This window comes from Ursus arctos, unplaced genomic scaffold, assembly GCF_023065955.2.
Source record: "Ursus arctos isolate Adak ecotype North America unplaced genomic scaffold, UrsArc2.0 scaffold_5, whole genome shotgun sequence".
In the NCBI taxonomy this organism is placed as follows: domain Eukaryota; kingdom Metazoa; phylum Chordata; class Mammalia; order Carnivora; family Ursidae; genus Ursus; species Ursus arctos.
In genome coordinates, this window is record NW_026623067.1 from 52,380,533 (window position 1) to 52,398,154 (window position 17,622).

General features: G+C 36.6%; 1 protein-coding gene across 1 annotated transcript in view; it reads right to left on the reverse strand.

Moving 5' to 3' along the window:
• SREK1IP1 (SREK1 interacting protein 1) overlaps positions 1 to 17,622 on the reverse strand; it is a 42,967-nt gene that overhangs the window by 20,477 nt on the left and 4,868 nt on the right. Inside the window, exons 3-4 of the mRNA XM_026498895.4 lie at positions 13,668 to 13,715; positions 275 to 418 (exon numbers count right to left, since the gene is read on the reverse strand). Coding sequence (XP_026354680.2) covers positions 275 to 418; positions 13,668 to 13,715 — 192 coding nt within the window. The remainder of the gene's footprint in view (positions 1 to 274; positions 419 to 13,667; positions 13,716 to 17,622) is intronic.

The window sequence follows — 17,622 nt, forward strand, 5'->3', positions numbered from 1 at the left end:
TAGTGTGATGGAAAAACAACAACAACAAAATCTGCGCTGTGGAATCAGAAATAGACTTGCCTCCTGATTCTAACACTGATCAGCTGTTTGATTTTGGGCAAAGTACCTCGAATATTCAAAGCCTATTTCTTTATCTAGGCAGTACCTCTTACATAAAATACACAAGCTATCTAAATGATAAGTATAATAGAACAACAGATAAACATGACATAATCATAACCAGAACATTTAGAAACATTTTTAAAGGATGGAGGGAAAGAAAAGCATTACTTACTTTTTTCTTGTAATGCCTGCAATTTATTCAGTTCTTCATTCTCTTCATCACTCTCTTCACTGCTTGTGCTGCTCACATCCAAAACTATATCCCTTTTGGGGTCCACTCGGAGAAAATTGCGGCATTCAAATGTCAGGTGACCAGCTAAGTAAAACAAACAAATAAACAAAAATGTGAATGACAAAATAATATATACATTATGTATTTTTAGTTTATTGCCTCATGGTTAAGAAACAAGTTACAATTTTAATAATGTCATGTTTAAACTTCAATTATTCAGTGGGTGATAGTTTGCTTTCCCTGAATGCACCACTCAAGAGAGAACTTTTTCCTTTATTCATCAGGGCTTCTAATTTAATAAGCATTTTTGGCTACATCATAGTTCATGTATTTTCTCTTTCTATGTACTTAATTACATAGCAACTGCATAGCTTTCATCTAATTAAAGGTATCATAATAATATAACTGATTGTGCTTTTTTTTTTTTTTTTAAAGATTTTATTTATTTATGTGACAGAGAGACAGCCAGCGAGAGAGGGAACACAGCAGGGGGATTGGAAGAGGAAGAAGCAGGCTCCCAGCAGAGGAGCCCGATGTGGGACGCGATCCCAGAACGCCAGGATCACGCCCTGAGCCGAAGGCAGACGCTTTAACGACTGCGCTACCCAGGCGCCCCTAATTGTGCTTTTTAAAAAAAAGATTTATTCACTTGAGAGAGAGAGAGAGAGAGAGCAAGCATAGGGAGGGGCAGAGGGAGAGGGAGAGAGAAACTCCAGCAGACTCCTCCCTGAGCCTGACTCGGGGCTCAATCTCAGGATCCTGAGATCATGACCTGAGCCAAAACTAAGAGTCAGAAGCTCAACCGACTGTGCCACCCAGGGGGTCCCTGATTGTGCTCTTCTAAAGAACACTTAAATAAAAATTTCATTCTGAAAAAAAAATTTCATTCTGATATCATTCACCCCCTAAAGACTCTCCCTATAATAAAACTGTAATAGTTACCTATTATAGCATGATACAGCTTTTTCAAAAATCATGTAGTACAAATAACACAAAAGTACAGGAAATTATATAACCAATATATATCCAAGTCTCCATCACCCACGTTAACATTTTGTCATATTCACTTAGTTTTTTTTAAGGTAAATGTTTGCAGGCATGTTGCGTGAGTGCAAGTGCACGCACGCACACACACACACACACGGGGATCTTGCACCAGTCCTTGGAACACTGTCCTAATCCCATTCTATTCTGTCTTCAGAAGCTGGTATACTGCAGTTGGTATTTATCTTTCCAAAACAGCATATTGGATTATTTCATAACACAGACTCAATTATACTTACCTATCATTTTGCAACTAGTTTTTGCCACTCAATATTATGTTTTGTCCTCATATACACATTCAAATACAAATATACACTAACACATTAACAGTGAAACAGAAAGTTACCTGAAGCGTTACATTTGATATTCAAAAACAAACAAAAATAAAAAACAACAAACAGTGCTGATGGTAACCACATAACTGATTCCAGGACCCACTAAGGATTCACCCTAACCCTATGCTAGTGTTTATTTCTACTTCTCTCATACTTTGAGTGTGAAATCCTTTGTAAGTTCTAGATTTATACAAGTACACCTCTTATTAGAGTCCCAATCTTAAGCAGGACCCCGGGCCTTGCTTTTATCTCCTGTACTCTGCCAACCCATGAAAACACATGTTCATGAACACTGGGCTCAGGAAATACCCTCAAGTCTTACCTCTTCGAATTTCTGCTTTCCTTTGACTGTTGTCCTCTAATTCTTTATTTTCTTTCTGGAACACTATTGTAACTAAAATATGTACTGTACATTTCATAGAAGTTTCTTAATTGTATGCAAGAGGATCCAGTCTGTCATACTGCTGGAAACAAGTTTCCTCTGTTGTGATTTCTTTCCAAATGAATCATTCAGAAGTATTCTTTCCAGTTTCCAAACATATGGAGTTTTCAAATTATGCTTTTGTTGATTTATAAATTTACGACACTGCTACCAGAAAGTAGGGTCTGAATGAGATCAGTTATTTGCTATTTGCTGAGATTTCTTTGGTGGACTATCATCTAGTAAATTTTTTAAATGATTTGGTATGTATTTTTATTTTAAAAGAATACATATCACCCTGTTGGATAGAGTGCTATGTTAAAATCTTCTCCATATTTTTTTGTCTAATAACTTCTGATAGTATAATTTCTAAGTACCTCTATCATCAAAGATTTGTGAATTTCTCCTTCTAATACAGTTTTTACTATAAATATTTGGAGATTATGTTAATAAGCACAATCAAGATCATTGTCATTTTACCTTTTTCATTGTTCTTGAATCTCTATTCCTAATACTGCTCTTGCTTCAAAAGTCTGATACTGGAATTACTCTACCATGCTATGTTGGTTATTAGTTTAATCATATGAAGTTGCCATTTTTGTGAGAAAAATCACTGAATATCAACAATATTTAACCTATCTCCTCTTTGTTCCTCAGTCCCTTTATTTTGAAAATTTCTATGCAGTCTTTAGTTTTCTCTGTGGTTTTATTAATAATGACATATAGCTGCACTTAAGTTTCTTTATCTAATTTGATACCAGACCAATTTTTCCACATTTTAATTTAAATTCCGGTTAGTTAACATACATTGTGATATTAGCTGCAGGTGTAGAAGATACTGATTCATCAATTGGATACAACACCAGGTGTTCATCACAAGTGCCCTCCTTAATCCCTATCACCTATTAAACCCATCCCCCACCCACCTCCCTCCTCAACCTTCAGTTTGTTCTCTATTGTTAAGAGTCTGTTTCTTGGTTTGTCTCTCTCTTTATTTTCTCTCCTGTGTTCATTTGTTTTGTTTCTTAAATTCCACATATGAGTGGAATCATATGCAGACCAATCTTTTTTTTTTTTTTTTAAAGTAAGCTCTTACACCCAACGTGGGGCTTGAACCCACGACCCCGAGATCAAGAGTTGCACACTCTACCAACTGAGCAGGCCAGCTGCCCCAACACCAGATCAATTTTCAATGTTAATTTCTTAACCTGGAAAAATAGTTCCTGTGTCACCGGAGGCAGTGTAAATTCACTGCTCATACTTACACATGGTATAAGCTTGGGTTGCCAATTCTAGCTTATTCCTTTTCTTCTAATTATCTTATAGGAACTCATACAGTAAAGTTTCTTGCCACTTTCCCTAGAGAGTGAATGGGATTTTTCTAATCCCTGCTTCACAGCCTTTTGAACAGTCGGGCTTTATGTAAGAGTCCCCACTCCAGCTAACCTGCCATCCCATAGCGGTCCAAGGCTTCACTCCCTAGTTCATAAAAGTCTACCTAGTAGGCTTGTGGACCTCACTGTTTTCAGCGATCATTCCTTGTTCTGGCTCTGAACTCCTTTTCATTTCCAGCACTGGAGATTTCCCTTTCGTTCATTTGAGCTGGGTTATTTTTGTTGTTGTTACTCTGTTTTTTTCTCAGCATTTCTGTGTTCAAAGCACAAGGGAGGACTTTCTACCTTGGTTCAGCTTGCCATTTTGATCAGAACTCCTGATGATATACTTTTCCCTTTATTTAAGCTAGCTTTGTACCCAAACACTTCATATTACAATGAATAAAGTAAATAAAATACTGAAATAACAATCACACTGGCAGCAAGCTCCACCTCACATGCATTTTAGCTTTACTTCAATGAAACTGACCCTAAACTAATCCTAAGACAAGTTACTCATGAAGCTACAAATAGTTTCCTATTTTTTTTTCTACTGGGGGAGTAAGTAAACAAACTTAGGAAATAATTGTATTCCAAATTACAGTTTTTGTGACTTCTTTTCTACATAGACTCAAAGCAGACAATGAGCTGAAAATTCTTAGGTGACCAGAAACAAATTCTGGCCACAGATACACAGAGACGTTTCAAATTACAACCATTTAGTAGCTGATTATAAAAAAATGGGCTTTTTCAAAATGGTAAAGCCAATTCCCAAATTCAAGGTGCCCTGACTAGCCAAAACAATCTTGAGAAAGAACAAAAGCGGAAGACTCACACTTCCTGATTTCAAAAATTCCCACAAAGTTATAGTAATCAAAACAGGATGGTACTGTCACAAGAATAGACATATAGGGGCGCCTGGGTAGCGCAGTCGTTAAGCGTCTGCCTTTGGCTCAGGGCGTGATCCCGGCGTTCCGGGATCGAGTCCCACATCGGGCTCCTCCGCTGGGAGCCTGTTTCTTCCTCTCCCACTCCCCTGCTGTGTTCCCTCTCTCACTGGCTGTCTCTCTGTCATATAAATAAATAAAATCTTTTAAAAAAAAAAAAAGAATAGACATATAGGCCAACAGAACAGAATTAAGAACCCAGAAATAAACCCATATATATATATGGCAAACTGAATTTTGACAAGAGCATCAAGTCTACTCACTGGGGAAAGAACAGTCTCTTCAATAGATGGTGCAAAAACAAGCTGATTTCCGCATGCAAAATAATGAGGTTGAACATCTTACTCACATCATATGCAAACACTGACTCAAATGGATCAAAGACTTAACAATATACGAGTTAAGACTCTAAGACATAAAACTCTAAGGAGACAGCAAAGGAAGTCTTCATGACCTTGAATTTGGCAAAGGAGTCTTAGATATAAAATACCAATACCACCAGGAGCACCTGGGTGGTACAATCGGTTAAGTGTCTGATTCTTGGTTTCGGCTCAGGTGGTGATCTCAGGGTCGTGGGATCAAGCCCGATATTGGGCTCTGCACCTAGCGTGGAGTCTGCTTGAGATTCTCTCTCCTCTCCTCTCCTCTGCCCCTCCCCCTCATTCTCTCTCTCTCTCTCAAATAATAAATAAATAAATAAATAAATAAATAAATAAATAAATCTAAAAAAAAAAAAATACCAACAGCACCAGCAAAAGAAAAAATTGATGAGCTGGACTTCATTAAAATTTAAAACCTTTTTGCAAAGAAATTATTATGAAAGTGAAAAGATAACCTACAGAATGGGAGAAAATATTTGCAAATCATATATCTGATAGGGTTTAACATCATATATATATATACGTATATATATATATATATATATATATATATATATATATAGTGGTAAAACTCAAGAACAAAAAAAAACTCAATTAAAAAATGGGCAAAAGACTTGAATAGACATTAATCCAAAGAAGATATACAAATGACCAATAAGACTATAAAAAGATGCTGAACTTTATTAGTCATTAGGGAAATTAAAATCAAAACCACAATGAGATACCACTTCCTATCTACTAGGATGGCTACACCTGTAAAAAAAGGAAAAGAAAAATAAATTTTGGCAAGAATGTAGAGAAATTGGAATTCTTGTACGTTTCTAGTGGGAATGTAAAATTTCTAGTGGAAAACAGTTTGGTAGCTCCTCACAAAGCTGAACACAGATGACCCAGCATTCCACTCCTAGGCATATACCCAAAAGAACTGAAAACAGGGATTCAAACAGATAACTTGTGCGTTGATTTTCACTGCTCCATTAGTCACTATAACCGAAAAGTGAAAACAACCCAAGTGGCTATCAACAGATGAATGAATAATACAATGTGGTATATCAGACACACACACACACACACACACACACACACACACACACACTGCTACAACATGGATGAACTCTGAAATGTTATACTAAGGGAAATAAGCTAGACACAAAGTACAAATACTGTATGATTACACTTACATGATATACCCAGAATGGCCAAATTCACAGAATAGAGTGTATTAGAGGCTGGGGCCTGGGGGAAGGGAGGGCTGGAGAAAGTGAGGTTATAGTGTTTCTGTTTAGGGTGATGAAAAGTGTCAGAATAGTGGAGACAGTTGTACAACACTGTGAATGTAATTAATGCCCCCGAATTGTATACTTAAAAATGCTTAAAATGGCAAATTTTATGTTATATATATATTTTATCACAATTTTTACAAATGGTGGGGAAAAGACCATGGCATAGTGTCAAGTCTTACAGATTACCATATTACAATTTCCAGTTTTCCCACTTAATAATAAAGTAATCCTGTGAGCCTGTTTTCTGATTTGTAACAGTAACAATAGTCAATTATAATTACTGAGGAATTCCTATGACAAACCATTGATCTCAACACTTGCATTAACTAATTTAATCATCACAACAACTCTGTGGAACTAGGGGCTATAATTATCTCATTTTATAGACAGGAAACTGAAGCAGAGTGGTTAAGCAACTTCCCTGATGTCACACAGCTAGTAAGTGCCAGCTGAGGTTTGCACCTAGGCAATCAGTCTGGTGTCAGAATCAATCTTTCTTTTTTTTTTTAATGTTCATAAAAATGGAGACCACGAAACCTACTTCATAGGGTTGTTTTAGGAATGAAACACAATTAATTGTATCTTGAAAGTGCTTAGTACAGACGCTAGCACCAAGTAGGTTTTTAATACATGATGTCAGGTTATGACCATTTATTATACCCATAAAAGGAAAGATATAGTCTCCCTTGTCTGCATTTAAGGAGTGGCTAGATGGGCAACTTGAAGTGCCAAGTAACAACAAAACCTACAGTTTCATTTAGACTGTGCTGATAAAGATGTGTCAATGAATGAAAAGAACTCCTTTTTTTTTTTTTTTTTTAAAGATTATTTATTTGACAGAGAGAGAGAAAGAAAGCACAAGCAGGGGGAGTGGCAGGCAGAGGGAGAAGCAGGCTCCCCGCTGAGCAAGGAGTCCCAGGACCCTGGGATCAGGGCCTGAGCCGAAGGCAGATGCTTAACCCACTAAGCCATCCAGGTGTCCCGAACTCCTGTTTTATAATTAGGGTGCTCATGTACTTATTTCTTGTCCTATGAAGTATATAGACCACGTGAACAAGGGCTAAGTAAACCAGGGTTTGGCTTTACCTAAGGTCCTTTGCTCTGAAAGCATTAAGGCTACATTACAAACTTTTCAATTATTAAATGCAATTAATTCCACCAAGCTTCACATCCCTATCATTTTGATTCCTACCCAAGATGCAGGCTTCCGTATCCATTCATCTTTTTTGAAGTCTTATCTTCATATTGTTTCTGGTCCTCTGACCTGAACAATAATCGCCCCTTTCTCTCCCAATCTTTTTATGACAGCTTCTGAAACATGCAATCTTTAGTGGACAAATTGTCCTACCTGTTCGCAGTTTGCTCCCTCTACCACTTGTTTTAAAGGATATTTGGCTCTTCCCTGAGAACACTTTTCTACAGCTTACTTCTGTATTACTAGTATCCTCCAATCTGCTGCTGCTTTTTTTTTTTTTCTAAGATTTTATTTATTTACTTGGGAGAGAGAGAGCAAGCAAGCACAAGCGGGGTGAGGTACAGAGGAAGAAGCAGGCTATCCATTGAGCAGGGAGCTAATGCTGGGCTCAATCCCGGGTCTCTGGGATCATGACCTGAGCCAAAGGCAGATGCTTAACCAACTGAGCCAGCCAGGCCCCCCTCCTCCAGGCTTCTTAATACTGTTTCCCAATATAGCAGTACTCTACTCTCCAATTCAGCCCTGTTGCTGAATAGCCTATCGACTGAAGTTTTTGGAATGAGGCTCACCCTTGAGTTCTTCACCCTAAGCCCTTCCACAAGCCTCAAGGGACAGTCTAGGGTGCTTGCATAGCTTTCCTCCATTTCTCGATATTCTAGATGCCATGACCAGACCATGCTCCTTGTCATCACCTGAAGTGTTCCATCTCAGAAATTTTGAACTCCAATATCATACTCTGACACTAAGCTTTTATCTTTCTAGCTTTCTCACTCCTTTACACCTACGCATAGATTTGTTTTGGAATCTTAAGACCTTAACTCACTCAATCCCTTCATTTTCTCCTAGTCTATCAAATTTCTCATTCCTGACTCTCTGAATATCCTTTTATAAGCCTCTCTGACTCATTCATATTCTTTTTTAAGGAATTTTTTTTTAAAGATTTTTTATTTATTTATTTGACAGAGAGAGAGACAGGCAGTGAGAGAGGAAACACAAGCAGGGGGAGTGGGAGAGGAAGAAGCATGCTCCCAGCGGAGGAGCCTGATACGGGGCTCGATCCCATAACGCCGGGATCACGCCCTGAGCCGAAGGCAGACACTTAACCACTGTGCCACCCAGGCACCCCTGACTCATTCATATTCTTATTCTTCTAGCATACCTCACTGTACAACACTCTGGCTCAAAGCTAACCTTTGGATTGTGCCTATCCCTGAGCAGCCAAACAGTGCTTGAGCACAATCACACATTCATGAACATTAGCACAAACACATGGCATTTCATCTATTTGTCTGTCCTGTTTTCCTCAATGACTTTTCCAGACTTATGCCTGACTTAAATTATTGTTCAACCACTTTCCCATCCCACTCAATGCACCCTTCCCAAACAGACAACTCCACCTCCTAAGTTCATCAGACAGCGTCTCTTTCTACTTTCTGTCTCCATACCCGAAAATATCCATACTTATTCTCACCTAGCTTCCTCCAAAGTTGAGATATCCTTGTTATAACTCTTAGACGAAATTGCTTAACCTTCTCCTGTCTCCAATATCTGAAACATCTCTTATAATATCCCCTCAGTCTATATAAACACATTATATCTTAAATATAAAACCCTCCATTTATCCCAAATTCCCTTCCAGGAATTACAGCTGACCCTTGAACACGGGGTTAGGGGCATTGATCTCCAGGCAGTCAAAAATCCACATATAACTTTGGCTCCCCCAAAACTGAACTACTGTATTTTATGTGATAGAAAAGTAAGACAGAAATCACCACATGATGAAAAACAAAGCAAAGGTGGAGGAAAGTTAGAGAAGGCTGGGACATCAGGGCTCTTGCCTGCTCCTGGCACTCTCCATTCTACTACCTGTGGGGAATTCAGTTCACTGAAGTATTGAACAGGGAGGTGCAAGAAACAGACTCTGGGGAAGGATTCTTCCTGAAGTAACCAAGGACCAGATAATAACCCGCCTACCCCCCACCCCCCAACCAAGGAGTGCAGAAGGACACCAAGGGCAGGACAGCACCAGACAGGAGCCTGGGCCTCCGTAGGGTGGGGCGCTGTCCACGGTGCTGAATGATTTCTGAGGCAGGTGGCTAATATTGCAGGGGAACTGGCAGCTTACCCCTTGACAGCATTTTCCACAAGCAGAAACTGCATTAGACCACATAAAGGGGATCAGGTGGAACAAGTGACCTAGAGAGAGAGTAAAGGTACTCTGACTTCCCTGGTTATCTACCTTCCCTGGACTCCACCTGGAAGGAGGTTTTCCACATTCCCAGGAGAGGAGCAAGAAATGGGTATTACTTTAGGATCTGGTTTGGCTGAGTGCAGGTGGGGAGAGGGAGACATGTGGTGGTTCTTGATCTACTCCTGTACTGTATTTAGTAAAAAAAAAAAAAAAAAAAAGAAAAAAAAAAAAGGCTTAAAATTAAACCTGTGCAGTTCAAACCTATGTTGTTCAAGGGTCCATTGTACCCAATATGTTCCTGTTACGACCTGAATCTTTCTGTCCCCCCAAAATTCATATGTTGAAATTCTAACCCCCAAAGAGGATGGTATTAGTTGATAGGACCTTTGGGAGGTGATCAGGTTCTGAGGGTGGTACCCTCATGAATGGGATTACTGCCTTATAAAAAAGACTCCAGAGAGATCTCTAGTCCTTTCCACCATGTGAGTATAAAATGAAAAGTCTATGACCTAGAAAACTTGCTGGCACCCTGAACTTGGACTAACAGCTTCAGATGAGCAATAATTTATGTTTATAAGCTACTGGGCTGGTGGTATTTTGTTATAGTAGTCCCTAAGGACTAAGTTCCTTACCTTTCTCATGCAAATTTCTTGAAATGAGAGACTATATAGGCTCTCCACTTTTTTATCCCTCCCTATCTAGGCCTGAATCTGCATAGTTTGCTTCATGACCTACCACTCCACTTAAACTGATCTTTCTAAGGTCAAAAAAGCATCCTATCTGGTAAGTACAATGAAAATTTCCAAATGATTTCTTACAAATCCTATCGGTAGCACTTGACAATTTCCCCTCATTTTGAAAATCTATTCCTTTGGCTTATCTGTTGCTGCCTGTTTCCTTTTCTCCCAGCATCGTACCTTCTTGGTCACTTTTTCCCCAGCTCATGCCTATATATTTTACTTTACCTGTTGATATTTTACACCACTAAGAGTTTGTTATTGTTATATATAAGTTTGCTTATATAAAATCATGTAAGGCCAAAGATATGAACGTGGGGCAAAAAAGAGTGGTTGTTTCTATAAAACAAAGTTGTACATTTGGAAACACCTGATTTAAACGAATTATTTTTAAAAGCAGTTTTCAATTTAGGTACTGGAACAAGACTGTATAAGATAGAGAAAAAAAATCTAAAACAATGAGAAAAAGTACCTATTTCTCAAAGGGGGTGCCACTGTCATTCTAAGGCAGACAATTCTTCACTGTCCAATACTGCCCTACACATCACAGGATGTTTATAATCCCTATACACTAAATACACCCTATATCCTAAATGTCCTACTGTTGCCCTCAACCCCATATGGACAACTAAAAAAAAAAAAAAAAAAAAAAGGCCAAAGATTTCCAGGGGGGCAGTATTACCACTAATGAGAACTAATGATAAAATGATTTTGCACTCAGATTTATTATTTTCACTGCTTGCTTATTTCTGAAGAAACAAACTATAAAAAGTCGGAAATGCATTTCAGATATTTGCACTTAAAAGTCTATGAGAAACAATAATGAGCAGACCCACAGGCAAAGAAAAGGTCATAAATGTCTATCAATAGATTAGCATTTTAAGTTAAATAAAACATTAGAGACATTTAGGTATGTTTTTATTTCCTGCCTCTATGATCAAATGCTCAACTACTGAGTATACTATACTGAACTTTTTAGAGGTATATTTTCTGAGAATTATCATAATTATTTGAGATATTTATTCCATGGAAAAAGGCTTAGTGTCCTCATAGCTTTTAAATATTCAGAAGTTGCCAACTCCAAAAAAAAACCTCAAAAACTTATCACAGAAATAACAACTCTTATTTTGTTGAGGAAACTGCCATGAAAAAGCAGCATCCATGTTATTTAGTAACACATTCATCCTTAACTTGAAACTTTTAAAAACAATATAACCACTATTGAAACATACTGACAATAAAATCTTTTTCAATCAAGTATTAAAATTTTTAAAATTGTACAACCTAAACTTAGTTTCACAACACTAGAGAAACAATACTCTTTTGTAACTGATTGATGAATGTACACATTTTTAGACATTAAAAACATTTCAAAGGGTTTTGTGGACTTTTCTCTTACATCTACCATCAATACAAAGATTCTGGCCTCCAAATAACAGGTAATTTTTAAAATGTAGTTTCTACCAGAAAGACATGTAAATTGAAAAGTCCTTCATCTTTAACAGGTATAAAATGTAAGTTCAAGCCAGAAGGGAAGTATTACTGAATTTTTCCATAGGAAATAAATGAGAAGCTATTTAATAAGTTAATCACTAAAATCATAGATTAAAATAATAAAGAAGGAACAAAACTTAGAAAGACTGCCAAACCTATCTGACTTGGCTTCTCTAAAAAAAAAAAAAAAAAAAAAAAAAATCTAATTACAACAGATATGTCCATCATTGTGTAAAATAAAATAGCAGTTAAGGAGATTAGGTCAACAAATACTCTATTTCCAAAAAATTTTTATTATTTTCCTACAAGTCTTTTTATTTTTTTTTTTAAAGATTTTGTTTATTTATTTGACAGAGACAGAGAGGGAGAGAGAACAAAGAGGGGGAGCAGCAGGCAGAGAGAGAGGGAGAAGGAGACTCCCAGCTGAGCAAGGAGCCTGATGTGGGGCTTGATCCTAGGGACCCTGGGATCATGACCTGAGCCGAAGTCAAATGCTTAACTGACTGAGCCACCCAGGCACCGCTATTTTCCTACAAGTCTTAAGTTAAAAGTTAAAAAGAAGTCCAAGTAAATAAACTAGTACTTATAGACAGACTGGAAAATCCATTCTAGATTTTGAAGTAAATAAAACAGCATATATAGGGGGAGAGATAGAGCATGAGTGAGCAGGTTCTTAAGTCCTAAATCAAGAAATGAAACATGGGAATTAGCAAAGATTTAAACAAAGGAAACAAAGCAGAAATAAATATAAACAAGTTTAAAACACAGAAAAAATTTCACTGCACTCATTTCTTGCATGAAAGTGTATTCTTCAGGAGTTTTTATTTAAGTGAAGGATATGTATGCTTATGCACCCACTTTTGCTAACTGAGCAAGATCCCCTTGTGCCAGATTTCAGCCTTTGCTTGGAGGAATGTGACTTGGTACTCTCAGGATGCTTTCATTATGAGCCTTTTTAATGGAGATTTCTGTCCCGAGTGCTCTCTTACATGTTCTTGCATGAACATCTTTTTTATTCTTACATCACATTTATCTTTTTAAAAATAACTTTTCTTTACAGCACAGGGAATATAAATATACATAGTCAGTGGTATAGTAATAGCACTACGTGGTGACCAATGGTTAACTACACTTGTGGTGAGCACAGCCTGAAGTATAAACTTCACAAATCATTATGTTGTACATCTGAAGCTCACATAACATTGTGCATCAATTGTAACTATACTTCTATGTTAATTAATTAATTAATTTTATATGGAGTATTAACCATAATCCCAGGCTCATGTGCATGGTCTCCAATTAATAAAACAACAAATGCTACTGTTCTCCCTGTTATCAAAGATTTAGGAATTGTTACATTTAACTAAAGAAATGATATTTGTTTATGGTATATAATTACAAATTTAAGCTACATAATTGCATGTGTTAAAGTTTACTTTTCCATTTCATTGATCATATAGAGATTAATGACTGTTTACATCAACTTTTTGCCTGTGAGCAGAAATTCTAGGACCAATTTCATCCTTAAAAAGACTAAATTCAATCAATGGGAAAACCCTTCATAAATAATTTTCATTGCTTTCCCCTCTTCACCCAATATCTAGAAAGATAAGGAGTAAAAGATTAAGTGTATGTGTTGTGTTTTTTTTTTTTTGAATATACTTTCTCCAGCCTCCTAAATCTACTACTCCACTTGTACTTGACACCGTTGCTAGTCACTAGATATATAGCCACCTGTCAATGAGTCTACATCAGGGAAGAATGGAACTACTTAGGGCTGACAGAGCAATTTCTGAACCATCTGCAAACCTGAGCTAAATAACAGGGCTACAGAACTATGCTGAAATCAGGGCACTGAAATCAGCATGCCAAGTCACAGTGCCCAAAGAGGCAATGATTCACTCTTTGGAATATTATTTTTTAATGTACTTACGATAGCCACATTTTTTACAGCCAGCTCGGACACTATCCTTGTTGCAACCTGAAATAAAAATGGATGACATTTTAGGACACATACAAAAAAGAAGAAACCTAAGAATTTCATCACATGAAAAAGCTAAGAAACATTTTATTGTAGAATTTCTTTCTTTAAAAAAATCATTCCTGACCCAAATTAGTAACACTATTCATTCAATTGTTATGAATGTTAGAAATCACTAGAAAAGCCAATTTACTCAAATTATTTTCTTTGACAATATTTAAAGAAAAACATATTCTGGAATTATTCTTGAACAGAAATGCAGTGTTATAATCAAGAGCTTAAACATTCCAGGAGCTAGAACACTGAGGAAGAAATTCCAGAGTATTTCAGCTTGTCCCTCAGATGTAAATAATTATATATATATATTCACTATCTATACTCGTTATTATGTATACATATATATGAACAGCCAAGATAACAAATGTTTTTCTGCTCTCCCTTAGAAGAAAAATAAACTGACTCTTTAAAAGGAATTGGTGAAAATCCAGAAAAATACTTTAATTGCTAGCTATTCTAAGAAACATCTGAATTCAGCAATCAGATTCTGGCAAGAGAAAACAAACTGCTCGTCACATATTCAGTCTAATCGATGCTTAGAAATATTTATAGTAGCTCTGTATCATTAGTGCTACATGCAAGCAATGTTGGAAGATAACAATAACAGAGATAAAATAAATTAAAACTGATTTTGTAATAATATATACATAAAATTTATCACCGTTATCACTTAAGTGTGGAATTCAGCAGCATCAAGTACATTCACAAGGTTGTACAACCATCACCACTCTTTCCAAAATCTTTCATCATCCCAAACACTAATTATACCCATTCAACAACAACTGCCCGTTCCCCCTTCCCTCAAGTCCATGGTAATCTCTATCCTACTTTCTGCTTCTATAAATTTACCTGTCCTAGGAATCTCATATAAGTGGAATCACACAATATTTATCCTTTTGTGTCTGAATTATTTTACTTAGCATAATGTTTTCAAGATCATCCAAATTGTAGCACATATCAGAAGATCATTCCTCTTTATGGCTACATAATATATATACATAGTTGAAACTAATTTTCACCTCCAAAAAGGGCTTCCAGCAACCAGAAGGTCAGGAAAGAATTGCTCTATTACCTTAATGCAAAGCATCTAACTCCTAAATCCTTCATATGGAGATATAACCCAAATTCACTAATAAATTAGAGTACATAGAACACAAATATAAAACAGCACTAATTTTAAAACAAAGATCATTTTCAAAGTATCTCTTCACTGTTATGAAGTCAAAACATTAGTCATTTTCCCCTAATCCCAAATTTACTGTAAAATATACATTACTGAGCTATTCTAGTAAAAATACAGCCAGGTGTGCTATAATGCTTGTTCTAAAAACACAAACTTATTCCAATGCAACTGATGTAAGAGAGAACAATTTGCACATAATGTGACTTTTGTCTATGAAAAACACTAGGTGAATGCAGAAAGTGGTATCCAGTTGCTCTGAAGCTCAAAGGAATATGCAAAACACACACAAGGACACACCCCAAAATATTTCTAGTGACCTCAGTTTGCCATGTGTGCTGTGAGCAGAGCCCACCCACAGAAGGTGTTATAACTCTGATCTGATTTCATGTCATCCTCTTCCTCTACCATTACTTCAGAACAATTCATAAACTGCAATTCTTACGAAGTCCGCTTCCATAGCAAACTTCAGGTCTTTTACAAGGTATAGTACCCTATTTACTGTATTATTTATGTGCCTTTTAACCAATTAACATATGCAAAACTGTGCTACTGTTATTAGGTTTCTATCATCTTTTATGTATCACTGATGAAGTTTTTGCTGTGTCCCAATCTCATTTTTTCTCATAAACCTTGTAGTTTGTATTGCATAGAGTAGGAACACATATGCTATACTGTAGCAGAACTGTGGTGTAACACTGGATTAATAATAAAATCTGAGGCTCTTTCATTATGAAATAATTGCCTGTTGGAAAAAAAGCTCAGAGAATCCAGGTCAATGTTAAGTCTGTTTCCATAGAAACCACAGATGCTGAATGAGACGGAACAAAACTGTTCTAAATGCACCATTACCATTCCTACAATAAACTAAAAATGTTGTAATGGACAGATCTAAATGATCTCACCTCAGCACTTACGAGAAATTAACTTACTCATGATGAACTCGATCTCCTATTTTTAGAATGAACGAAATATCAAACTTTTTCAGAGTAGGTCATCTTCTTTAACGTAACTGTAACGTTTACATGAAAGGGCAATACAAGAACTCTAAATAAATAACTTCATATCAACTATGTCCTCACCAATTTTTGGTTAAGTTAAAATTTCAAGCTTTGTTTGTCCTAATTTTCATGACTGCTAGGCCAAATGAATACTTCTACCTGGGACATTGAATCTGATGCCTCTGATACAATAAATTTGAGACAAGTGACACTGTGAAGTGGGGACATTTCATTTATTCTCCTGTCAAGATGCAGTTTCTAGTGGCAGTGATGCCACAAAGAGCAGCCCTCCTAACCAGGTCTGGGGCTGTGCAGCACCTTGGCTATGGGTGTCCTTGCTCTTATCTGTTTTCCTAAGTCTTGTTATACAGCCTTTGCTTACATTCTGTGAGCTCCCTGAGATCTTTCATTTTCTTCTTCAATTAACTAGTCAGTTTCTGTTGTCTGGAACAAGAACTCTGCTGATACAATGGTACTCAAGATCCATGCCAAACTGAATAGCAAGGCCATATTGGGATGCCCTTATTAGCTCAATTAGAAGTTACCCATTTCCCCATCTGAGGTTCTCATGCTGTTCTTTGTTCCATTCCTCTTTAAAGTTTGCTAACGCAGTTGAGAGTAATGGAGCCTGTCTTCCCTCGAAATGTTCCTTTGTAATCATGACCTACGATCCTAAAACCACTGAATACAAACTTGTAAAATAGCCTACATAAAAAAAAAAAAAGGCAAAGACCACCTAAAACAAACTCAAAAGACACATGAGAATGTAGGAACAAATATTTTCAACTCATAGCACCAATTAAGGGCAATTATGCCTACCATATAAAACCCAGAAAATCATGAAAAAAACCAACCAACAGGAAAAAAAATTCAGCAAAAGAGCTAAACAGAAAGCTCACAGAAACAGAAAAAAGTTTCAAACACAGAGATGCTCATCCTTACTCATAATAAATGAAATGTACATTAAAATCTATATTGAGATTCTCTTTGCACTTATGAGAATAGCAAAGAAAGGGTTGAAGAGATTATGGCACAGACATACTCCCACACAGTGCTGAGTATTAGTGAAGATCGATACCACCCCCATGGAAAGCAAGGTGACAAAATCTATCAGAACTATAAATGTACATACTACTTTGACCTAGCACTTCCCCATTTGGGAATTAATCTTCTCAATTTACTTGCACAAATGCATACTGACTAATATTGACTTATATACAAAGTTATGCACTACAGCATCATTTGTAATTGTTAAAAGAGTAGAAATAATTTAGACATAAATAAATTATGGTTAGTCTTTACTTAATGATATCTGATGATCTCTAAGATATAAAGAAAAAAAGCAAGGTACAGAACAGTGCTTATGGTATGTTGTCATTTTGTATGAAAGAAGATTAAATATAGAGAAAACACAGATTATACATAGATTTTATTTATATTTAGATGAAGAAATATAAAAAAGATCTCTAAGAATATAAATTCATTACCTGAAAGAAGAAGTGCCTCCGGGGGTAGAAAGGGTGAGAAATATGTCACTACACACCTTTTGGTACCTTTAAAACCTGAAGCATGTGGATGAAATACCTTCTCAAAAACCAAACTAAAAACCTCCCTCAAACAACCCAACACAAAGAAGAGGTAACAAAGGCAGTAACTGCACTTGTAAATT